At 44.8% G+C, this 26,171-nt stretch overlaps 3 protein-coding genes and 1 long non-coding RNA gene across 4 annotated transcripts in view; all 4 read left to right on the plus strand.

Annotated features, from left to right (window-relative positions):
* LOC115542972 (NLR family CARD domain-containing protein 3-like) overlaps window positions 1-6,344 on the plus strand; it is a 56,340-nt gene extending 49,996 nt beyond the window's left edge. The window contains exons 6-9 of the mRNA XM_030355493.1: window positions 895-988; window positions 1,418-1,591; window positions 3,238-3,411; window positions 6,092-6,344. Coding sequence (XP_030211353.1) covers window positions 895-988; window positions 1,418-1,591; window positions 3,238-3,411; window positions 6,092-6,329 — 680 coding nt within the window. The 3' untranslated portion in view covers window positions 6,330-6,344. The remainder of the gene's footprint in view (window positions 1-894; window positions 989-1,417; window positions 1,592-3,237; window positions 3,412-6,091) is intronic.
* Window positions 1-26,171, plus strand: part of LOC115541785 (NACHT, LRR and PYD domains-containing protein 3-like) — a 216,202-nt gene that overhangs the window by 126,657 nt on the left and 63,374 nt on the right. The gene's annotated exons all lie outside the window — the stretch shown is intronic.
* LOC115543011 (uncharacterized) lies at window positions 17,918-19,679 on the plus strand. The gene is made up of 3 exons (XR_003976645.1): window positions 17,918-18,030; window positions 19,378-19,494; window positions 19,569-19,679. It is a non-coding gene; the product is annotated as an uncharacterized LOC115543011 (long non-coding RNA).
* Window positions 22,051-26,171, plus strand: part of LOC115542970 (NLR family CARD domain-containing protein 3-like) — a 29,253-nt gene continuing 25,132 nt past the window's right edge. The window contains exon 1 of the mRNA XM_030355492.1: window positions 22,051-23,896. Within this exon, the coding sequence (XP_030211352.1) occupies window positions 22,092-23,896 (1,805 nt within the window). The 5' untranslated portion in view covers window positions 22,051-22,091. The remainder of the gene's footprint in view (window positions 23,897-26,171) is intronic.

Below are 26,171 nucleotides of genomic sequence, written 5' to 3' on the forward strand. Positions count from 1 at the left end.
TCATCTCCCACGTCAAGATATCACGAAGCCTCCACATCATGTGTCACATCCCAGTCTTCTGTTGGATCACTGCTACAGTTCTGGAGGACATCTTAAAAAAATCCCAGATAGAAGAGATGCCCAAGACCATGACTCAGATGTACAGCTACTTCCTTTGGGTTCAGTCGATACAGGGGGACAGGAAGTATCATGGGAGAGCTGAAACGGATCCATACTGGGGTCCAGAGAGCAAGAAGATTATTGTTTCTTTGGGAAAACTGGCTTTTAACCAGCTGGAGAAAGGCAACCTGATCTTCTACGAGGCAGACCTGGCAGAGTGTGACATCGATATCAAAGCAGCCTCAGTGTACTCAGGAGTGTTCACCCAGATCTTTAAAGAGGAGTGTGGGCTGTACCAGGACAAGGTGTTCTGCTTTGTCCATCTGAGCCTCCAGGAGTTTCTGGCTGCCCTTTATGTCTTTTTGACCTTCATCAACGTTGGTGTCAATGTGCTTTCAGAAGAACCACCCACCTCTCGGCAAGATAAACTACTCCTCCTCTACCAGAGGGCTGTGGACAAGGCCTTACAGAGTAAGAACGGACAACTGGACTTGTTCCTCCGCTTCCTCCTGGGCCTCTCTCTGGAGACCAATCAGATTGTCCTACGAGGTCTGCTGGGACCGACAGGAACTAGCTCACTGACCAATAAAAAAACAGTGTTTTACATCAAGGAGAAGATAGCACAAGATCTCTCTCCAGAGAGAAGCATCAATCTGTTCCACTGTCTGAATGAGCTGAACGACCGTTCCCTAGTGAAGGAGATCGAACAGTACCTGACATCAGGAAGTCTCTCCAGAAAATCTCTCTCTCCTGCTCAACAGTCAGCTCTGGCCTTCATCCTAGTGACATCAGAAGAGGAGCTGGACGTGTTTGACCTGAAGAAATACTCTGCTTCAGAGGATGGTCTTATGAGGCTGCTGCCAGTGGTCAAAGCCTCTAAAACATCTCTGTAGGTTCAATAATAACATGTATTACAACACACTACACAATATAAATATAACTGGAATATAAGGTTAAAATAATATGCAAAAATCCCTGTAGGTTTATAACAACATGTATTACTGTTCTACTCATAACATAATCAACATACTAGTTATATTATACATAACATCTCTTTTGTCCTATTAACGTATAATGTATCACAGTACACGTAAGGGAATATTCATAACAATAGAATATAGAAGAAGTATCCGTTCAAAAAACATTTTCAATCCCAAATAAATAACAATTTAACATTGAATATATAATGAAAATGTATACATCTAATTATTTAGTAATTTTTGGTAAACTAATAACATTCTTCATTATGGAATAACTTAAAGCTTTCTCTTTTGTTTTGATCGCAGTTCCTAACATGTTGTGTTCATTGTGTGTAAAGGCTCAATGGCTGTCATCTGTCAGCGAGATGCTGTGAAGCTCTGGCCTCAGTTCTCAGCTCCAACTCCTGTTGTCTGAGAGAGCTGGAGCTGAGTTCCAATGATCTGCAGGATTCAGGAGTGAAGCTGCTCTCTGCTGGACTGGGGAGTCCACACTGTACACTGGAAACTCTCAGGTCAGTTTCACTCAATGTGCAAAACAGTTACAAATAAATGTTCAAAGTCAGAGTTATATAACTCATCGTATATCTCAGTACCTGTGATGACCACATTCAAGACTTTCATATCATATAAAGCCTACCCCTTGTTGTTGAGGTGGATATTCTAATTCATCCAAATGCTTGCAAATCTTTAATTATAAATAAAAACCCAAAATATAACGATAGTGTCGTCTGTATACAGGACGTTGATGGTTGAGAGCAGGGTGAAATATAGGGGGTCTTGGGAGGGTCAGAGACCCCTAGTTGGATGCCTTAGACCTCCTGAAAGCCACAACAGCAACATTTTCATAAAAATGATTTGAAACCTGCAATAGTCAAACGAAATGTATTTTTAAAAGCTTAATACGTCCAGTATTCATTATTAAACGTACAAAACATATATTCACACATATGAATAGGTTTAAGAAAGATATTTTTAATATTGTGTAACCAGGGTGAAGAAACTAACTTATAAAAGCTCTTTATGCATACATAAGTTATTGTTGATATGGAGGATACATCAATAATTATCTTTTCATTATTAATATGAGTCAACTCACTATTCTTTTTTTTTTTTACCTTGCTCAGTACATTTGGTTATATTGATGATATTTGGGTTCAACCAATACGATTGGTTGATATCGAGACTTCGGGGTCATCTGGGGAAGGGTGAGAGGTCACGAGTTAGCGGGAAGAAGGAGAGAGAGGGAAGAGACAGAGGAGGAGAGTACTTTATGCTCTCTAGAGATCGCCCAGCTAAATGATGTTGAGACATTTACTTCTTAGTTGTTTGACAGCTAAAGGTGTACGGGAGAGAGTGTATGTGGGGCCGGTTTTATTGGTGTTTCTGTTTGTGTCTGGGATGTTGTGGACGGAAACCTCAGTCTTCTCCGCTCCCTATAATGGTACCGGGACTTTTCTTGCACGTTTTAAGAGTGAAGAGTCTATTGTGTTGCAACACTGAGCCCATACAGGCCTGCAACGTTTATGACGGCATATCACTGACAAAAGGCGCCAGCAAACATGACTTTGTGCAGGCGAACAACAAACACATCCGTGCGCACAAATCATTATTGTAAACACTTTAACTGCACTTGCGCTCAGAAGTTCTCTGATCGCGAGAGCAACAATAAAGCCTGTGAGGCAGAAACGATTCATTGAGCGTCCACGTAAAGTGAAGCAGAACTCAACTGACACCCCTGCACCCACAAATGCTGTCTTTGCTCTCGTGCTCGCAAACTGTTTTCCTGCTCGCTCTGATATTTTTCTCCTCTCAACACAATGTACATAATATTGGATTAAAACTTCTAATACAAACCACCTAGATTCACTAATAACATGTATTACAATACAATACACAATATACTACAATAAATGTCATATTAATCTACAAATGGCTTTTAAAACCCTACAAAACAACTATTAAATACCAACAATTTTACACCCAATATACAATAAGATAAGGATCTAATGTATTGACTAATATATTTTTGTTAAGTTATTAAAACATCTCTCATAAAATATTTCAACACAATTCTTTCATAATGTTAAAAGTAAATTTGTTATTTTAAACACAGTTTCTTGTTATTCTTGTATTTTAAACATGTTTTTTTTGTTTGAAGGCTGAATAGCTGTCTTCTGTCAGAGAAATGCTGTGAAGCCCTGGCCTCAGTTCTCAGCTCCAACTCCTCTAGTCTGAAAGAGCTGGACCTGAGTACCAATGATCTGCAGGATTCAGCAGTGAAGCTGCTCTCTGCTGGACTGGGGAGTCCACACTGTACACTGGAAACTCTCAGGTCAGTTGTCAGCCTCTTCTTCAAACTGGTTATTCTAGCTTCCAGTAAGTGCTGCTCCTGCCTCATTTCTGTTGCTATTTTCTCTGCTGACAAAACACTCCCTGGTTCTACACAATGTTAGAACATGTGAAGAAACGGTCTTAGCGTACCAAACACAGCAGACTTCTCCTGACTCTAACCAAACAATATCTCATTGAGTTGTAGCTATTGAGAAAGGAGCATTTGTTTAAGATCCTGTCACATCCAAGTGAAGGAAGTTCTGCTGTTTGTGATGTCATCTCCCCACTTCCTCTTCCTGTTCTCAGACAGGGTGACATAGCTTTGTCTCCATGAAGTATCAATAAAGCTTTTACTTGTCTTCAATGTTGAATGAATACACTTATAAACGTGGTTACTTTAATAGAAACTGCTCACAACCAGATACAATAAAGTGTGTGTGTGTGTGTGTGTGTGTGTGTGTGTGTGTGTGTGTGTGTGTGTGTGTGTGTGTGTGTGTGTGTGTGTGTGTGTGTGTGTGTGTGTGTGTGTGTGTGTGTGTGTGTGTGGCTTGTCTGGCTGCCTGGTCACACAGGAAGGCTGTGCTTCTCTGGCCTCAGCTCTGAGCTCCAACCCCTCCCATCTGAGGAAGCTGGACCTGAGCTACAATCACGCAGGAGACTCTGGAGCTGCGCTGCTCTCTGCTGGACTGGAGGATCCACGCTGGAGACTGGACACTCTCAGGTATGGAGAGGACAGCTCACCACTCAGGGACAAAGAGTCCTTCAAGGATTCAAGCTGCTGCTAGATGAAGTGGTTTGAAGAGGCAGCTGTCACTCATGTTGTGTAGAACGTGATGAGACAGCAGATGATGAAGGTGAATGTTTCAACATGCTGCTCTCACTTTGATTCCCCCCCAGTGTGGAGACCTGTTGTCTGAGAGAGCTGGATCTGAGTACCAATGATCTGCAGGATTCAGGAGTGAAGCTGCTCTCTGCTGGACTGGGGAGTCCACACTGTACACTGGAAACTCTCAGGTTAGTTTCACTCAATGGTCAAACAGTTCCACCACAATTTCCACATCAGAGGACCAGTATTGATCTGCTGTGCCCCAGTAAAATCTCACGTCTGAGTTTTAACAAGGTCCATATTTGGCAGTGGATTAATTTAGATTGATATTAACGGTAAAGTAATGGGATTATTTTCCAAACCACAACATCAAAGAAACGCAGTTTAACCCAAAATACAAGCTGAGGCGCGCACCTTGCGGTCCGGGTCCGTACACCGCGGCGTGCACATTACTGTCGGTGCACGGCAGTGTGCATGTCTTAACCGGTGCACCGCGGCGCGCACGCAGCAATCCTTTGATCCTAGTAATTTAATACTCTGATGGATAATTGCTGCCTTGTATTCTTTTTTTTCACATTTCCCACCCATGCAGTTTAGTGTTAAATGTTCTGTAATTAAAATAAACATTGCCCTGATGTACACACAGCGTTGTTTAGATTTTTTTAGTCAGAGAAGCTACGTAGGCAGTGTATACCGTTACCAACCCCCGTTTTGAGTCACTGAATTCACCCCCCCTCTGCGCTCCGAGACCTCCCACTTTACAAATTAACGTAAGCACTGATAGGGGGTCTGTTTCTGTTTTTACCACCTGCGCCGTGACATCTCTTTCCTCACCAACCAACTCTTCATCCTCCTCCTCCTCCTCCTCCTCCTCCTCCTCTTCCTCCTCAATCAAATACCTACTAATAATAACCGGCTGCAGATTGGATAATATGCTCCAATTAGGATTAATCTTCTTCTCTGGGTCATCCTGAATAGTGCATTTCTTTACATGCTCTTGAATTGTGCTGCGGTGACATTTAAATGAAACTTTGCACAAAGTACAAACCAGTGTTTTAGTTTTCTGATTAAAGCAGAGTGTCTTCAGGGGAACTTAAGTGGGTCTTGTTTCCCAATAGAGCGATCAAGCTGGCGCTGCAATACTATTTAACCCAGCACTGAACTAAACCTTAGCATGCGTGCATCGCAGCGCCATTACCACTCCTCTTATCAAACACAAGACCTCAATCTCACTCTATTTGTGTTGCCATGACAGTAAAAGGTGTACCTTAGATTCAGTTTGTTAATGATGGTATAAGGTGTTTGTGTTATTAGATTCGTATTCTATTCATTATCATGTAGTCGAACAGTAAGGCAGACTTTAGAGTAGAGTTGAAAAACCTTTTTTGGAGTTTGCTGAATCTTTACTTACCTGAATTCGAAGTTTTTCATATTTACAGTATTGACGTTTAGTTGAACTAAAAAAAGTCTAATAACACATTTCAAATTCAACATTAATAACAGTTTCTAACGTGTTCTGTTCATTGTGTGTGAAGTTTGAAAGGCTGTCAGCTGTCAGAGAAATGCTGTGAAGCTCTGGCCTCAGTTCTCAGCTCAGACTCCTCTAGTCTGAGGGAGCTGGACCTGAGTACCAATGATCTGCAGGATTCAGGAGTGAAGCTGCTCTCTGCTAGACTGGGGAGTCCACACTGTACACTGGAAACTCTCAGGTCAGTTTCACTCAATGGTCAAACAGTTCCACCACAAGTTCCAAATCAGACCAGATTTACCTCCAGTAATAATTCTCACTGTGTGTGTGTGTGTGTGTGTGTGTGTGTGTGTGTGTGTGTGTGTGTGTGTGTGTGTGTGTGTGTAGCTTGTCTGGCTGCCTGGTCACACAGGAAGGCTGTGCTTCTCTGGCCTCAGCTCTGAGCTCCAACCCCTCCCATCTGAGGAAGCTGGACCTGAGCTACAATCACCCAGGAGACTCTGGAGCTGCGCTGCTCTCTGCTGGACTGGAGGATCCACGCTGGAGACTGGACACTCTCAGGTATGGAGAGGACAGCTCACCACTGAGGGACAAAGTCTCCGATAAGGATTCAAGCCGCTGCTAGATGAAGTGGTTTGAAGAGGCAGCTGTAACTCATGTTGTGTAGAACATGATGAGACGGCAGATGATGAAGGTGAATGTTTCAACATGCTGCTCTCACTGTGTTTCCCCTCCAGTGTGGAGCACGGTGGAGTGTGGAGGCTGAAACCAGCTCTAAAGAAGTGTAAGTGTCTGTTTGATTCATCACATCACACTCACTATTGAGATGAAAAGTCCATCCACACAGCAGGAAGTGAGGTCACATCCTACTGGGAATGAAGATGATGGCTGACATCATGTATCTAACGTATATTAATACTGTCCACCATCACAGTTAAACCTGCTCGTATAAAACCCAGCAGGTATTACATTGATACACTGAGGGGGGGCTACCGGGCTGAGGGAGGGCTGAGGGGGAGGGGGGGTGACAGGGCTGAGGGGGGGAGGGGGGGAGGGTGTGGGGGGATGAAGGGGCTGAAGGGGAGGGGAGTGGGGGTGACGGGGCTGATGGGGAGGGGTGAGGGGGACGGGGAGGCTGAGGGGGAGGGGGATGAAGGGCCTGAGGGGGAGGGGGAGGGGGGGGCGGGGCTGAGGGGGGGGGCTGGGGGGAGGGGGGAGGGGGGGGCCGGGCTGAGGGGGGCGATGAGGGGGAGGGGGGGTGACGGGGCTGAGGGGGGGGGGAGGGGGAGGGTGTGGGGGGATGAAGGGGCTGAGGGGGAGGGGAGAGGGGGAGGGGGGGTGACGGGGCTGAGGGGGGGGGAGGGGGAGGGTGTGGGGGGATGAAGGGGCTGAGGGGGAGGGGGGGTGATGGGGCTGAGGGGGAGGGCTGAGGGGGAGGGGGGGGCCGGGCTAAGGGGGGCGATGAGGGGGAGGGGGGGTGACGGGGCTGATGGGGGGGGAGGGGGAGGGTGAGGGGGGGTGAACGGGCTGAGGGGGAGGGGGAGGGGGGGTGATGGGGGGGGGGGCTGAGGGGGAGGGGGGGCGGTGAGGGTGATGGGGAGGGGGGGGACTGGGCTGAGGGGGAGGGGGGGGACGGGGCTGAGGGGGGGGGAGGGTGTGGGGGGATGAAGGGGCTGAGGGGGAGGGGAGTGGGGGTGACGGGGCTGAGGGGGAGGGGGGAGGGGGAGGGGGGGGGCTGAGGGGGAGGGGGGGTGATGGGGCTGAGGGGGAGGGGTGAGGGGGAGGGGGGGTGCTGAGGGTGAGGGGGGGGGCCGGGCTGAGGGGGTGCTGAGGGTGCTGAGGGTGAGGGGGGGGGGGTGACGAGGGGGAGGGGGGATGACGGGGCTGAGGGGGAGGGGGAGAGGTTATGGGGGGGGGGGGGGTGAAGAAGAAGAGAGAGCGATCACAAAAAGAGTCTGAAAGAGAATAAAAAGAAGAAGAGCAGGAGAACAGTACTAGTGATGATGATGATGAGGATGAAGAGCGGTTCAGCAGCTCATCATGTCTGGTTCTCCCTCAGATGCCTGTGACCTCACACTGGACCCCAACACGGCCCACAGCCTCCTCTCTCTGTCTGAGGACAACAGGAAGGTGACGAAGGTTGGAGAGGACCAGTCGTATCCGGATCACCCAGACAGATTTGACTCCTGGTACCAGGTGTTGGGTAGAGAGGCTCTGACTGGCCGCTGTTACTGGGAGGTAGAGTGGGAAGGAGGGGTTGGTATAGGAGTGACATACAGAGGAATCACAAGGAGAGGAGAGGGTGATGACAGCAGGCTTGGAGGGAACAACAAGTCCTGGGGTCTTTATTGTTCTGATGGTCGTTACTATGTCCTGTACAACGGTAGAGAGACACCCCTCCGTCTCCGCCCCGCTGGCTCCACCAGAGTAGGAGTGTATCTGGACCGGCCTGCTGGCTCTCTGTCCTTCTACAGAGTGTCCCCAGGTGGAGGAGGGTCCTCAGACACACTGACACACCTCCACACCTTCTGCTCCTCCTTCACCCAGGAGGACCTCCCGGGGGTGGGGGTGGGGGGGGGGTCCTCAGCCTCTCTGTGTCGGTTGTAGAAAAAAAAAAAGGGACCTCCTCCTCGTCGGACTGCGAATATTAGTAACCATGGTTACCAGGCAATCGAATAACGCACACACGCACACACACACACACCCCTGCGCGCGCGCGTGCGTGTGTGTGTGTGTGTGTGTGTGTGTGTGTGTGTGTGTGTGTGTGTGTGTGTGTGTGTGTGTGTGTGTGTGTGTTAGTCAGTGTGTGTGCGTGTGCGTGCGTTATTCGATTGCCTGGTAACCATGGTTACTAATATTCATACTGGTTTCAATAATACATTTGATAGTATTTCCCATCTTTGCTGAGCAAGAGTTTTGTTCTAAAGTTCAGTGATTGAAACCAATAAAAGCCCGGGGTATGGAAGTGTTCCGGTACCACTGTCATGTACCTCCCCGATGTCAAGTGGACCGGGTTGAATTCACTGCGGGTCTCTCTTCTTATATCCATCTCACCAAAGATATTTTATTACTGTCCTTCTCAACACTCTCTGATCTCACTAAAAGGCTGGCAGCACAACACAGCAATAACGACGAGATGCGCTGTGCGTAGAGAAGAAAGAATACCGACGTGACGTTGAATTTGCAACTTGTTGCAACAAATTATTCCAAATCTGCCCATATATGGACAAGTCAGAATTTTGCGGTTGTCACTCGCTACAATGTTGCATCTGTGGCTGCTGGTAATTTAACCACAAAGAAGTATACTCTACGGGGCTATTTTCAGCATTATTATTATTATTTTTATCTTTTTAGACTGCACAGCGATCCGGGGCTATTCCCAAAAGATCCGGGGCTATAGCCTCGAATGCTCGAATGCTATAGCCTCGAATGCTCGAATGCTATAGCCTCGAATGGGTTCTTCAATCAGATTGGTAGTCAAACTGGAAAATTGTTTTCCCCCCTTTTCAGGGATAATGTTCCCCGTTTTGATCTTGGACGTCTGGTCACTTTATATCAAATATCAGAATATTCTATTGCTGTTAAGCCAACTAAAACAAGCCGAAACATGTGTCCTGTATCCTAGCTACATCTATGACCGGTGAAAGAAAGAAACCGTGTGCACATCAGTTTGGTTTTCAGTGAGGTGGGATTAACTGAATGCGCTGACAGTTCACGCCGCACACGCATCTATGAACACACACGCACACGGACTACACACGCATGTATATATAAACACAGACACACTGTGTTTTGCTGATTTATATTCATGTGCTCAACTATAATCCAAATGCTACATTTTGTTGGGCTTCTTAAAGTTGATCTTGATTAACCATGAAAGGAAAAGACTTTTAAGATCTTCCATCAGGTTAACTTAGTAGGTTTTACCAAGACTATATTTCTACTGTCAAATGTATTTTAATTATTGATTGATTTTGAATTTTAACATTTTTATGCTACAATATTGCGTCTATTTTCATACGTTAACAGTTTCATACTGCAGGGCTCTGATATCAGTTTATATTTTGATAAGCCTCACATGATGTAAAGCAGATTTTATATTATATTCATAATGCAAGCGCTCTATGGGAAAAGCTATAGATCATGTATAGATCATCAGAGCAGCAGAACATGTTCAGTTATTAAAGATATGTGCCCACCTGTTTATGATTAGTAATGTCTGTCTGCTGCTTCTATTGTTTGTGTCCTTGTGTTTATTGTGTTCATGTAAGGGACTGTTCTTCTATTGATTGAGTCCTTGTGTTTATTGTGTTCATGTAAGGGACTGTTCTGCTATTGTTTGAGTCCTTGTGTTTATTGTGTTCATGTAAGGGTCTGTTCTTCTATTGTTTGAGTCCTTGTGTTTATTGTGTTCATGTAAGGGACTGTTCTGCTATTGTTTGAGTCCTTGTGTTTATTGTGTTCATGTAAGGGACTGTTCTTCTATTGTTGGAGTCCTTGTGTTTATTGTGTTCATGTAAGGGACTGTTCTTCTATTGTTTGAGTCCTTGTGTTTATTGTGTTCATGTAAGGGACTGTTCTTCTTTGAGTCCTTGTGTTTATTGTGTTCATGTAAGGGACTGTTCTTCTTTGAGTCCTTGTGTTTATTGTGTTCATGTAAGGGACTGTTCTTCTATTGATTGAGTCCCTGTGTTTATTGTGTTCATGTAAGGGACTGTTCTTCTATTGTTTGAGTCCTTGTGTTTATTGTGTTCATGTAAGGGACTGTTCTTCTATTGATTGAGTCCTTGTGTTTATTGTGTTCATGTAAGGGACTGTTCTTCTGTTGTTTGAGTCCTTGGGTTTGTTGTGTTCATGTAAGGGACTGTTCTTCTGTTGTCCTGGTTAATAAAGCATAATGGTGATAAACAACTCAGTGGATCCACTGAATGTTCTCTTGTGTTCAGCAGAGGATCAGTTTACACTTTAAGGTTGAGGGTTCACTGAATAAAAAGCACAACAGAGGGTTCGTCTACACAACATTAATAATCAGGATACCAGCAAGTGCAGGCTGGTTGATGCACCACCTCCCCGTCTAACAGGACCCTGAGCCTCCATGTTGAAACGCACAGAGGTGTGTGTTTGAGGCGCTGAGCTGCAGAGGAGGAACCTCTCCTTCTCTGGGTGCGTGGGAGGGGGCAGTAGGATGGAGGCGTCTGATAAATGAGTCGACAGTAAGATGTGAGGCTGTTTATCAGAGCCATGCTTCAGTCCTGTTATTGCGTGGGGAGCCACTAGGGGGCGGTGAATCCATCTTGGTGGGGTTCACCTTCTGACCAACAGGACCGGGGGGAAGGAGACTGTGTGTGTGAAGTGGCAACCTATTTGCCACTCTTGCAGGACGTCTCAGTCCTCGTGTTTTTTCAGTGAGGCAATAAGCGCCGAAAAAGTAATCCAAGAAGGAAGCGAGGCTGATGGAAAAGGAAGAATGCAGCGATTTATTCTCAGAACATAGTGAACAAACATTGAACAAATAATAAACGTTTCTAAGTAAAATCCTGGGTCACCTTACAGTAATTGAAAGGAGGAAATCACTTTTTTATGCTTAAATGACGGTTATCTACGGTCAGAAAGCCGTTAATCCCGTCATGCTCTGAGAACTCAATTAACTCTAATTAAAGATGGCTGAGCCAGGTGCCCACATGGCTAATTTACTGCAGTTTATTACAATAAGCTATGCTTTACGGCAGCATCAATTTGTGGTAGAAGGACAAAATAAGAAGGCAATAAAACCTGCTCTATTGAATAAACATAAAAAGGTATAGCAAAATATCAGATAATTATTAATTAATAAGCTTAATTATTATGAATGAAAGCAAAATCGAAATAAACAATTTTGGCACAAAATGCGAACATAAGCCTCATCGACTCCATGGCTCGAAAAATGTGTTTGTGGTGGAGGTGTTTGGAATGGTTGAAGAGCCTTCGGTAATCCACACACACGCACACGCACACACACACCAACAAGAGAGCAGAAGACCCAACACAACTAAATGAAGAGCAGACTGTACAGCTATAATGAAAGGTTCCTTCAAGGTGGGTTTGTTAAAGCGTGTTCATCCCTTCACCACCGAGTGTTGAAGAATCCGTTGTGACATCAGCTCCATGGACTAGAATGGCCTTTTAAGACGGGGACCGGGATTCAGAAGGAGGAACTCCAGGGGGAGATGAGAGGACTCCTCGTCTCAACGACCAGAACACGACTTCAGTCTGTCACCAGAGAACCACGGAGCACACCCCAACGTTCCCCTCCAGGCATGGTGACGCCTCAGCCACAGCCCCTCCACCCCCTCAGCTGGAGGGGCACAGCTCCAGGTCATAAAGGGTCTTCGTCGGGGCCGGTCCAAGGTGGTTCTGATCTGAGGGATCCATCTCCCAGGTCCAGCTGGCCCCGCCCATCACTGTTCAGCCTGAGAGAGGCTTCCATCTCGGGGGTTGGAGTGAACACCGTCCACAGAGAGCTTCACCTGGTCCAGCAGAGTCCTGGTCAGCCTGTTGCTGATGGAGGGTCCTGCTCCTCAAGAGCCTCCACCCTCCACTGGGGGGTCTCCTGAACCCATGACCTCCTCCTCACCTCCTCCCCAGAGTCCTCAGGCTAAAGCGGTGCGCTCTGTGAAGGCTTCTCCTTCAGGAGACCGCCGGACTACAAAGACATGACCTCAGAGACGTTGAATGACCCGGGGACCCCTTCTGGAGACCCCCTGCATAACCCCTCCCCAGTGTGGGGCGCCACTGAAGAACGGTGTTCATCATTGACCTCTCTGGAGGCCCTGAAGGTTGTGCTCTGTCCTGGGTGTCCTGGAGGAGAGCTGGGCGTGGCTGGTGGGGTGGAGTTGGCATGAGGACGTGAACTGGCCTGAGTTTGCCTGAGAACGCAGAAGGGGAACTCTGCTCCCTCGTGCCCGGGATACCCCCGGCACAAAGGTCAACGTTGGCTAGGAACAAGTAGAGCGGCTAGACGATGCAAGGAATAGGAGACGGAGCTTACACGATGAAGGGGGAACAACATGATAGATGTTTCCATCCTACATCATGTGTTGAGCAGAGCTGATGTCAGCCTTTCTGTCACCTGAGCCACGGTGTAAGAAGTCCTCGCAGTAGGCAGTGTGTCGGACTTCAGCTGGCGCAGCTCTTGGGGCGGCGCGGGTTGATCTCCCCTTCAGGGGACTGCACCTTGGGGACCTCTGGAGGAACGCAGGCTGACTTCCATCCGTTGGATCATTGGTTGTTAGGGTTTATTGTTTGTTGTGTTATTATTTTTTATGTTAAATTACCGTCATTACCCAAATATAGGGCCATAATTGTTATTAGTTAGAATAGAAAATAAAGTAAAAAATAAAGAATAAAGATTCTGCGACCCTAAGCCCTCTGATTACTGAGTGACGTTACAATGGTTGTAAACCGTGCTGGTTCGATAAGGCGTGTGTTGGGTGTGTGTTGTTGAACACCTGCCTGTAAAGGGTGCAGCAAGAATCCAACCCAACCAGATTAGATAGATTAGATTACATTAGGCTTTATTAATCCTTTTGGGATGACTTTCTCAAGGAAATTGATTGTCGAGTAGTTTACAGAAAGAAACACAACACAATATTAAATTATATACAATATAAGATAAACAATAAACTCTTAGATAACTATAAAAAGTAAAACAAAAAAGTAAACAGTAAACAGTAAACAATATAATCACGGAAAAAAAGTGAAGGAAGAAAATAACCCTGCTATTATAGAAACATAAACGTTATAAATGATGACACTACATAGACTATAGTGGTCACTTTTTGTTTTCTCCTCAAAACCATGTATAACCTTTAATTCAATAACCTTTACAGTTGCAGTCATATAGAAATGTTTGAAGGATCCATGTTGATGACATTATAATCCATCGATTATATTTCTGTAAGTCTCTGCTCCTGAATAATGAATGTAACAACATTGGTTTCCTAATTGTAATTTAAAAAAGTACACTTGACAGACTTCCAGCTCCGTCTGAAGACATGAGGTCACAGCAACATGACTGGGAGTTCAAACACAAACACATCAAAACACCCTCACCCACATGATGGCCGATGTCTACATGAATGGGAGCCATGGAGGTATTCATGTGTTATGTTGACATCACACTCATGGGACCATAACTGTGTTTATGGTTTAAAAAACTATTTCTGCACAAACAGTAGCAGGTGACCCTGATACATTCATGAGAATATCCCATCCAGATAGAATAACGCGTGTGTGTGTGTGTGTGTGTGTGTGTGTGTGTGTGTGTGTGTGTGTGTGTGTGTGTGTGTGTGTGTGTGTGTGTGTGTGTGTGTGTGTGTGTGTGTGTGTGTGTGTCTTGGCCCTTATCTGAATACCTGTCAGTAAAGGGTGTTACACAAGGAAGGAAAAAACAAAAGAAGAATGCAACCCAAGAAGATTCCATTGAGACTCATTCAAGAGAAACAAATAAAGAAAATCAACCTGCTTTTATAGAATCACTGGCCACTACAACATGCTAACCCTTACTGAGTATTCTGAATACTCTACACTCTAGAGTATTCTGCACTCTACTCAGTACACTGCTCTTCTGAAAAGAGAAATCATCCATCTATTGCATATTCTACTGATTCATACGTTCACACTGATGCAGATCTAGTGTTTGTATGATCAAGGTGGTGATGTCTTTAAAGGATGGAGGAGGATTGTACATGGAGGAGTTCAGCAGACACAGAGCAGAGGAAGCCTTTTCTACGTGATGTGCTTCTATTCATTACGTTATCAGTCTCTTTATTGATAACATGGTATCTATGTTCTGTTGGTTCTGCTGTACAGAAGCAGCTGACTCAGTGACTGAGTGGCTCTACATGCTGGTTGAACCATCAAGTGTCTCTAGGTTTTTCTCTGAGCTTCTACACATCACAGCTCTCTGTCCATCGTTCATTTTTTAATAAAGTTATTAATCTTGGATCAGCCGCCTTAGTATGTTAGTCTGGGAGGAGTTTGAACTGGGAGGGGGAACTGGTCCAACTGGTTGGTTCATCATTTCCTTGTTATGAGTCGGACGGTTTGCTGTGGCTCACTTCATCACAGCAGGAAGACGACTAAGGTACTGTCGTCCACTCTGATCCGTGATGGATCATAAATATGAATAACTTTGAATCTTATTAATAGGGTGATGGTTAAAAATGTTAGTAAATGTATGGATGCATTGCTATTCGTCAAAATTGCTATTGAATAATTGTATAGATTCCTACTCTGTAGAATGCAACGTGTTAGATGTGGGCATTGGGGATAGAAACCCTTCCAGCCAGGAGTCAAGCATCAGGTTGAAGTTAATAATGATAATGTCAATGTAAAGTCAAGGTTCAGGTTGAGGTTATATATGTTTTCCTCCGATTTAGGATTTGTTCGAGATAACAAGTGTCCTGTGGTGACTTTAAAGGTACTTAGGACAGAATGGACGGTTGTTATATTTGTGGGGCGGTATTATGATTACATTATTTGTACACGAAGACGGCCATCTTGGTTAGTGAAGGTGTTTAGACGTCATCTCGTACTGGGTATTGTTCTCTGTGGGCCTGCATCATTCTGCAGTAGTGTAGGCCTACTCTATATCTGAGAGCATCACTCGTCTGAGAGGGACATGACCTTTGAGGTGAATTAACTCTGCCGCGACCGCCTCAACACATAGGTCACTGGTGACGACTGGTACGTTTTCTTCAGGTCAGCCAATCGCACTGACATCCTCTCACCAGCAGGTGGTGCTGTGGTGCACCTTTTCGAGGGTTTCAAAACGGACCTTGTGTCAACTAATTTGGTTTACTACTCTCAAGACGTTTAATTATTCATGTACACTGACAGCAAAATGTCCCACTTTACTTCAGCTGGAGTCGAGTGAATCAGCCGCCTGTAAGAGGTTAGTCTGGGAGGAGTATGAACTGAGAGGGGAACTGGTCCAACAGGAAGTAAACTAAGATACTGTAGTCCACTCTTATCCGTGATAGATCATAAACATGAATAACTTTGTATCTTATCAGTAGGTTGATCTTTTTTAAGATCTATGTGTAGGATGCTATGTGTTAGACTGTGGGCATTGGGAATCGAACCCGGAACCTTCCAGCCTGGAGTCAAGCGTCAGGTTGACGCTAATAATGACTTTTTTTTCTTGTGTATTCTTGTGTCCTTGGGTGTCTTTAAAGCTACTTGGGACAGAATGTACAGTTGTTATATTTGCATTGCGGCATTATGATTATATTATTTAGACTGCAAGACGGCCATCTTGGTTAGTGAAGGTGTTTAGACGTCATCTTGTACTGGGTCTGGTTCTCTGCGAGCCTGCATCACAGATCTGGTTGTGATGCCATACCACATGAGGAAGTCCATATATGGTCCTGCCTTCAGAGTGATTTAACCAGCACAGGGAGCGGTTGGTATGATATCCGCACGGTGAACTTGATCCTATCAGACACTTTTGAAGCCCTTTGAGACCTTGTGTGTGGAATGATGAATAGTTATTAAAGAGTGTATTAGACACTACTGGGCAGAATCTCCACATCATTCCCCTAGTTGAGAATGAGAGGGTCTATGAATCTGCGTCTAGGAAAGACCACGCTGCCTCTTGTCCAGAGAGATAGAGACAACAGCCCCCTGTGACCGGAAATACACAGCTCATATAAAAGAAGAGAATAAACACTGAGTGGCCGTAGAAACCTTATGGAGTTGTGTTTGTGTCCAGGTCTCCAGTCTACTATGGATGAGGAGAGAGAGGAGGGGGGTCCTACCTCTAAGACCACTCTGTCTGGGGAACATGGCCGCCGGAGCAAAGCTAAGAGGTAAGAAGAGGATCTCTCTGTCTGTGACTGTTGTCCATCTCAGAGCTCAGCAGTGAAACATCATGACTCCATCATTAGTCTGAGTAACAGCTGTGTGTGTGTGTGTTGAAGCCCAGAGCAGCAGCAGAGGGCAGACTCCCCTGGACCCAGCTGTGTCTCCATGAAGAGTGACCACTCTATGGGTCTACCTGTTAGGTTTAAAGATGGAAATCAATCTGTTGAGAAGAGGTGAGGATTTATCAGAGTTTATGAAAATAAAGCTTCTATCAAACGCCCATAAATAGGGGCCTGCCCGTAATTCCGACACCTCATTGTTCCTACGTCTCAATGGTCCGAAATATTTCCCATTAGATCGACATGCCACTATGCCGACGGTTCAATGTTCCGAAAACGGAACCCATTGGTCCGAAGGTCCGTTTGTCCGACTTTTCAAAAAGGAGGCGCATTAGGTCGACGGTTCAATATGCCGAATAGGCCTACTACATATAAAGAGTTGTATACCTCGCTCGCGCTCTCTCACCAAAATACAACATAGGCCTACATATCACGTTCACGATGAATATTGGAGAGAAAGTGACAACGCTTCACTTCGACACGGTGTTTCAGCCCAATGGACAGAGAGCGTAGGTCTAATTCTCGGCGCGCGCACACACACACACACACACACACACACACACACACACACACACACACACACACACACACACACACACACACACACACACACACACCCCTAAGTACACGGTATGAGGTATAAGTTTGACTAAATCAATACCAGCGAAATTATTTAGGCTAAAAGCCCACTGTAAACACAGTAAACAACACATATAGGCCCACACACAGCTACTAAAGATAACATTTTTATTTGTTTTTCACTCACCGTTTGACTTCTTTACAGTAAAAGCATTAGTCCTTGTGTAACGTGCGCTTCATAAATTCACCTCTTGTGACCGTTCAAGCCCACAGTAACAGTCTGGCTTGGTGAACTGCACTGCTGGAACTTAGCCTACATCGTCTTTTATTTTTCGTTTCATAATCACACATGTGGAATTGCGCCTTGGCCTATTCGGCATATTGAACCGTCGGCCTAATGCGCCTCCTTTTTGAAAAGTCGGACAAACGTCCCTTCGGACCAATGGTTTCCGTTTTCGGAACATTGAACCGTCGGCATAGTGGCATGTCGATCTAATTGGAAATATTTCGGACCATTGAGACGTCGGAACAATGGGCAGAACCAATGGTTAGCGTAATGTTGAAGGACGTGTTGTATACCACTCTCAAAATAGAATATTTATTTTTCGTCGGAAGGCGTCGGAATTACGGCATGGCACCCATGAATCCTGGTTCTTGTTTTTCTAGAAGAGTCCAGCAGCAGAGAGCAGACTCCCCTGAACCCAGCTGTGTCTCCCCGAAGAGTGACCACTCTATGGGTCTACCTGTTAGGTTTAAAGACGGAAATCAACCTATTGAGAAGAGGTGAGGACTTAGAGAGTGACTGGTCAGAGACATGGAGGGGGGCTTCTTCAGTGGTGGAAGATCGGGGGGGCGGAGGGGGGAGATGTTATGGTGGTAAGAGGCTGTGATTGGCCACGTCACACTGTAAGCAAGAGCTGCCCAATTGTTTTACACAAAAGGTGACTCCGATCCGATGGATTTCTGGATTTCATCCAGAACAGCGTGAAAAGCACAAATCAAATGCAATCCGGTCCGTTCAATGATCTGATCTGGTCTGGGCCACTTTCATATGCGGTCCTAAATCAGATACAAGAGGGATCTCTCTCAATGCGACCTCAGGTTGAACAGTCGTCTTGTAATTCATGTGACTTTGACTAGATTTGTCATATAGACCACATATAAAATGCAACGTGAACAGCCCAACCAGAGCAATAAATCTGAACTGAGCAGTAAGGCTTCCCTGATATGAACACGGTTCTGTCTTTGTTCTCTAGTGTGTTTTGTCTGCATGACTTCCGTTCTGTGGTCAAGATTGACAATAAAACAGGGTCTTCGTTTTGTTCATTGTCGGTTCTTAATATAAGAGATGGAAAGGATAACATGTTTAAATAAGACTGACTTTGACAAAGCAGCAGTTTGATACATCAGTGTTGATCAAACAGATTTATAAATCTGTAACTGTAGTTTCAAGAATGAGGTTACTCAGAGATAGTAATAACATCTCAGTAACAATAAGATCTTATCAAGATAATTAAAGGGGACCTATTATGCTTTTTTGACTTTTTGACTTATGACCTATAAACGTTGTTATAATGATTGATAGTCATGTTTAACCATACACAAAAAACGATGTCGATTTTCGGGAAACTCTTCCACTCATCTGGGCGCTATCAGCCTTCTCTGTCAACGCTCGGTTTCATCCTTCTCCGCCCCCTCGCCCCCTCCTGCCAACCCAACTCCGTTGTGATTGGTTACCTTCCTTGAAGCGCGCGCGGGCAGATTTTTGTCCAGGCATATGGGGGCGCGGCAGGACTGCCTCTACGTAGATGATTTCCCGGAAATGTGAACAAGTGAATCGCAAACGTTGTCCCGAGTGTTTAGCGCTCTGCACAGCCACCTCAGACTGTCAGCAGGGAATACGTCGAAATGCATGTACGTCATTATTTGACACTTTAGTATGGTTAAACATGACTATCAATCATTATAACAACGTTCATAGGACATAAAAGTCGAAAAAGAAAAATCGGTCCCCTTTACGGACTTAAAAGCTTGAAACAAGCTTTCATCTTAAAACTGCCTTGTGAGAAGAATTATCTTGTCAGCTTAAAAACTGCAGTCTGAGTAAAAGCTATGTTTGTTGTGTTGAAGCCCAGAGCAGCAGGAGAGAGCAGACTACCCTGGACCCAGCTGTGTCTCCATGAAGAGTGACCACTCTATGGGTCTACCTGATAGGTTTAAAGACGGAAATCAACCTATTGAGAAGAGGTGAGGATTTATCAGAGTTTATGAAAATAAAGCTTCTATCAAACGTCCATAAATCCTGGTTCTTGTTTTTCTAGAAGAGTCCAGCAGCAGAGAGCAGACTCCCCTGGACCCAGCTGTGTCTCCGTGAAGAGTGACCACTCTATGGGTGTACCTGATAGGTTTAACGATGGAAATCAACCTATTGAGAAGAGGTGAGGATTTATCAGAGTTTATGAAAATAAAGCTTCTATCAAACGTCCATAAATCCTGGTTCTTGTTTTTCTAGAAGAGTCCAGCAGCAGAGAGCAGACTCCCCTGGACCCAGCTGTGACTCCATGAAGAGTGACCACTCTATGGGTCTACCTGTTAGGTTTAAAGATGGAAATCCATCTATTGAGAAGAGGTGAGGACTTAGAGAGTGACCGGTCAGACATGGAGGGGGGCTTCTTCAGCGAGGAGGATCAGGGGGGCGGAGGGGGGAGATGTTATGGTGGTAAGAGGCTGTGATTGGCCGCGTCACACTGTAAGCAAGAGCTGCCAAATTGTTTTACACAAAGGTGACTCCGATCAGATGGATTTCTGGATTTCATCCAGAACAGCGGGAAAAGCACAAATCACATGCAATCCGGTCCGTTCAATGATCTGATCTGCTTTGGGCCACTTTCATATGCGGTCCTAAATCAGATGCAAGAGGGATCTCTCTCAATGCGACCTCAGGTTGAACAGTCGTATTGTAATTAAGGTGACTTTTTTTTTTTTTCAGATGGAGGCAGGAGAGAGCAGACTCCCCTGGACCCAGCTGTGTCTCCATGAAGAGTGGCCACTCTCAACCTCCTGACCTGAAAGATGGACGCCCCTCCAGAGAGGAGAGGTAAGAGTTTCAAACAGACAATGAAAACAGACCGTGTCGTTGTTATCAGACTAAATCGATACTTATGATTACAAGTCGGGGAAAATGCAATTGATTGTGATTGTGTGTGATTGTGTGTGTGTGTGTGTGTGTGTGTGTGTGTGTGTGTGTGTGTGTGTGTGTGTGTGTGTGTGTGTGTGTGTGTGTGTGTGTGTGTGTGAGTGATAATAAGCAAAGACCAAATGTAGATTCAGGATTCAGTTGATGAACTGTTCTTCACACTGATTTCTCAAACTTCACTCAATAACTGCCTGGCTTGTAGCTGTTCCACCTTTGGTCTCAGGTAGCACACAATGTCATCTCCTACTCCACCTCTAGAGGGAGCCCTGACACAAGGAGTCATACACTCTACGAAATGCAGTGATATAAAGTGTGTTAACAGAAGATAAAAACGATATCTATATATTTATAAATATAATAGATCCTGTGCGTGTGTGTGTGTGTTCTCTACAGACACCAGGAGAGGTCAAAGGCTACCAGTGCTCAGTCTGAACAGCAGCATCAAACAGAGCTGATCAAGGTGTGTAAATGCCGACCTTCAGCTCTACATGATCATTAGAAGGCATCTCTTGTGGAGCTCATAGTCTCCAGCCTTCCCTCTTTAGACCAGCGGGATGTGAATCCAGGACAGATGCTTCTGATGTCGTCAGTGAGTTCAGAGTAAAGTCCTCCTTGATGTTTGGTCTGTTCCAGAGGGCTGAGGAAAACGCACACGCTTTCCTAGACAAGGAGATGAAGAAGCTCTGGAGGGATCTCTTCTCAGATTACCCACAATGCTCAGAGGGTCAGAGGGAGGAGGAGGAGTTGGATGCTAAGAACGAGGAGCAGAGGAGGTGTGCGATAGAGGGAGTGGTGGACATCACAAAGCTCTGCCTTATTGAGATGAACCAGGAGGAACTGGCCGACACACTGTGGGGCGGTAAGAGACTCTTATTTTGAAGACAGAGGAGACAGTTATTTTGAAGCGCAGAAGACTCTCATCTGGAAAACAGAATGAAAATGTATATTTTAGAGTAGTATGAGACTCTTATTTGTTCTGTTCAGACTAAATAACATAATCTAATTTAGTGTTAAGTGATTTATAATTATATAAATTCATCAATGTGGAGCGATCTTTCTTCTTGGGCGTTCAGATAGGAACGGTTATTGTCGGTCAATCAGGTTAAATGGTTTGATCCAGATATGTAGGGTTATTGTGGGGGTATCAGGTTAAATGGTTTGATCATTATGTAGGATTATTGTGGGGGTTCCAGGTTAAATGGTTTGATCCAGATATATATAAGGTTATTGTGGTTCGATCAGGTTAATGGTTTGGTCCAGATATGTGGGGTTATTGTTGGGTATGAAGTTAAATGGTTTGATCCAGATATGAAAGGTTATGGTGCATCCATCAGGATAAAGAATGTTAAACAATAAATGGCAAATCAACAGCAGAATAATTATAAGTGGAATAATTGGAAGAGATGCATCACTATCTCGTTATATCAGAATATGAAGTTAATTACCACTGATTCACTATCATTGTTATTATCATTAGACCAATGATTTTTCTGTGTAAATAATAAACAAAAAAGAAAAAAATATGTATCCATTCCTTGTTACGACCAGCTTCTCGAACCACAAGTAATGAAGTCAGTAAATACTATGAAGCTGATCATTTTACAGGAAATATAAACATGCTTCAAGTGATGTCACCTTCCACTATCTGATGTCTTCTGTTCATTCTCATGTAGGATCTGCTGCTGTTGAGTGCCAACATAAAATCAAGTCTCATTTGAAGAAGAAGTTCAAGTGTGTGTCTGAGGGAATCCCAAAAGCAGGAAATCAAACAGGTCTGAATGACTTCTTCACGGAGCTCTTCGTCACAGAGAGAGGCAGTGGAGATGTCAACAAAGAACATGAGGTCAGACTGATTGAAACAGCTTCCAGGAAACCAGCCAAGGAAGAAACACCAATCAAATGTGAAGACATCTTTAAACCCTTACCTGGACGAGATCAACCAATCAGAACAATAGTGACAACTGGAGTGGCCGGCATTGGTAAAACCATCATAACACAAAAGTTCACTCTGGACTGGGCTGAAGGCAAAGCCAACCACGACATACACTTCACATTTCTCTTAACTTTCAGAGAGCTGAATTTACTGAAAGAGAAAGAGTTTAGCTTTGTTGAACTTCTTCATCACTTCTTTATTGAGACCAAAGAAGCAGGAATCTGCAGATATGAACGGTTCAAAGTTGTCTTCATCTTGGATGGTCTGGATGAGTGTCGACTTCCTCTGGACTTCCAGAACAACCAGACCTGGACTGATGTCAAAGAGCCGTCCTCGGTGGACGTGCTGCTGACAAACCTCATCAGGGGCGACCTGCTTCCCTCCGCTCGCATCTGGATAACCACACGCCCTGCGGCAGCCAATCAGATCCCTGCTGAGTGTGTTGACATGGTGACAGAGGTGAGGGGGTTCACCGACCCACAGAAGGAGCAGTACTTCAGGAAGAGATTCAGAGACGAGACGCTGGCCAACACAATCATCTCCCACGTCAAGAAATCACGAAGCCTCCACATCATGTGTTACATCCCAGTCTTCTGTTGGATCACTGCTACAGTTCTGGAGGACATCTTAAAAAAATCCCAGATAGAAGAGATGCCCAAGACCGTGACTCAGATGTACATCCACTTCCTGAGGGTTCAGTCCATACAGGGGGAGAGGAAGTACCATGGGAGAGCTGAAACAGATCCACACTGGAGTTCAGAGAGCAGAGAGATCATCGTTTCTTTGGGAAAACTGGCTTTTAACCAGCTGGAGAAAGGCAACCTGATCTTCTACGAGGCAGATCTGGCAGACTGTGGCATTGACATCAAAGCAGCCTCAGTGTACTCAGGAGTGTTCACCCAGATCTTTAAAGAGGAGTGTGGGATGTACCAGGCCAGGGTGTTCTGCTTTGTCCATCTGAGCCTCCAGGAGTTTCTGGCTGCTCTTTATGTCTTTCTGTCCTTCATCAACGATGGTGTCAATCTTCTCTCAGAAGAACCACCCACCTCTGGGGAAGATAAACTCCTCCTCCTCTACCAGAGGGCTGTGGACAAGGCCTTACAGAGTGAGAACGGACAACTGGACTTGTTCCTCCGCTTCCTCCTGGGCCTCTCTCTGGAGACCAATCAGATTGTCCTACGAGGTCTGCTGGGTCAGACAGGAACTAGCTCACTGACCAATACAAAAACAGTGTCTTACATCAAGGAGAAGATAGATGACGATCTCTCTCCAGAGAGAAGCATCAACCTGTTCCACTGTCTGAATGAGCTGAACGACCGTTCTCTAGTGAAGGAGATCGAATGGTACCTGACATCAGGTCTCTCCGGAAAATCTCTCTCTCCTGCTCAACTGTCAGCTCTGGCCTTCATTCTACTGACATCAGAAGAGGAGCTGGACGTGTTTGACCTGAAGAAATACTCTGCTTCAGAGGAGGGTCTTCTGAGGCTGCTGCCAGTGGTCAAAGCCTCTAAAACATCTCTGTAGGTTCACTAATAACATTTATTGCAATACACACTACACAATATAAATATAACTGGAATATAAGGTTAAAATAATAAGCAAAAATCCCTGTAGGTTTATAACAACATGTATTACTATTCTACTCATAACATAATTAACATAATAGTTATAATATCATACAAAACATCTCTGTTGTCCTATTAACGTATAATATTTTACAATACACATAAGAGAATATTCAGAACAATAGAATTTCGAAGAAGTATCCATTCAAAAACAAAAAATTTCAATCCCAAGTAAATAACTATTTTACACTTTACATTGAGTATATCATGAAAATGTATGCATCTAATTATTTAGTATTTTTTGGTAAATTAATAACATTCTGCATTATGGAATAACTTATGGCTTTCTGTTGTTTTGATTGCAGTTCCTGACATGTTCTATTTATTGTGTGTATAGGCTCAGTGTCTGTTGTCTGTCAGAGAGATGCTGTGAAGCTCTGGCCTCAGTTCTCAGCTCCAGCTCTAGCCTGAGAGAGCTGGACCTGAGTACCAATGATCTGCAGGATTCAGGAGTGAAGCTGCTCTCTGCTGGACTGGGGAGTCCACACTGTACACTGGAAACTCTCAGGTCAGTTTTACTCAATGTGCAAATCGTTACAAATAAATGTTCAAAGTCAGAGTTATATAACTCAGCTTCAATTCAATTCAACTTTATTTCGCCATGTATTCAAGATACTAGGAATTTGAATTGGTATTCTCCATGCAGGCAACACACAGTAAAACAGAAAGACAAAAACACAATACAAGGACAAACAGTACCATTATGAGCAATACATTAATAGGAATGGAATTAGTGCAGTGTTAAATAAAAGTGCAATGGTGTCCAAGTTTAAGAGTTATTTAGGAGGGCTATTGCTTGGGGGGGAAAACTGTGGAGGTGACGTGATGTTTTGGACATAATAGCCTTGTACCGCTTTCCAGAGGGGAGATGATTAAACAGACTATTGGCAGGATGGGAAGGCTCAGCCACAGTCTTCACAGCTCGGTTAATGGTCCTGGAGCTGTGGAGGTCCATGATGGCTTATATCTCAGTACCTGTGATGACCACATTCATGACTTTCATATCATATAACGGCTACCCCTTGTTGTTGAGGTGGATATTCTAATCCATCCATATGCTTGCAAATCTTTAATTATAAATCCAAAATATAACGGTAGTTTCCCCTGTTTACAGGACTGATGGTTGAAGGCAGGGTGAAATATAGGGGTCTTGGGAGGGTCAGAGACCCCTAGTTGGATGCCTAAGACCTCCTGAAAGCCACAACAGCAACATTTTCATAAAAATGAAAACCTGCAATTGTCAAACAAAATGTATTTTCTAAAAGCTTAATATGTCCAGTATTCATTATTAAACGTAAAAAACATATATTCACACACATGAACAGGTTTCAGAAATAAATTTTTGATATTGTGTAACCAGTGTGAAGAGACTAACTTATAAAAGCTCTTTATGTATACAATAAGTTATTGTTGATATGGAGGATACATCAATAATTATCTTTTCATTATTAATATGTCAACTCACTATTCTTTTTTTTTTTTACCTTGCTCAGTACATTTGGTTTTATTGATGATATTTGGGTTCAACCAATAGGATTGGTTGATATCGAGACTTCGGGGTCATCTGGGGAAGGGTGAGAGGTCACGAGTGAGCGGGAAAAAGGAGAGAGAGGGAAGAGACAAAGGAGGAGAGTACTTTATGCTCTCTAGAGATCGCCCAGCTGAATGATGTTTAGACATTTACTTCTTAGTTGCTGTTACGTGTGTGTGTTTTTCCTCTGCTGTTCTGTGTGCTGTTCCAGGTATCACCCTCCCCGTTGGACTGATCAGACACACCTGCAGCCCCTCAGCAATCACGTGGATTGGTATTAAGCTGCAGGGATGAGAGCAGACGTGTCCAGTGGGCCAGACAGGCGAACCGAGTGGGTTCGCTGTCGGTCGCGAGTCGGAGCTACGTGGGCTCTTCGTCGTGGCATTGCTCCCTCAGTGGAGGATTAGTAGTGTTTGTTGCTCCCTCAGTGGGGGGTTAGTAGTGTTTGTTGCTCCCTCAGTGGAGGGTTAGTGTTGTTTGTTTGTGGTTCTTTCTGGGTTAACATAAGACGCATTTATGCAATAAATGGTATGTTTGTTGAAATCCTGCTACTCTCGTCTGTTCTTTAAACGCCCGGTATTATATTCTTTGTTGCCCCCCCCCCTTCCCCCTGGACACCAACGGGGTGGGTCGTAACAA

This window comes from Gadus morhua, chromosome 4 (assembly GCF_902167405.1).
Source record: "Gadus morhua chromosome 4, gadMor3.0, whole genome shotgun sequence".
Classification (NCBI taxonomy): domain Eukaryota; kingdom Metazoa; phylum Chordata; class Actinopteri; order Gadiformes; family Gadidae; genus Gadus; species Gadus morhua.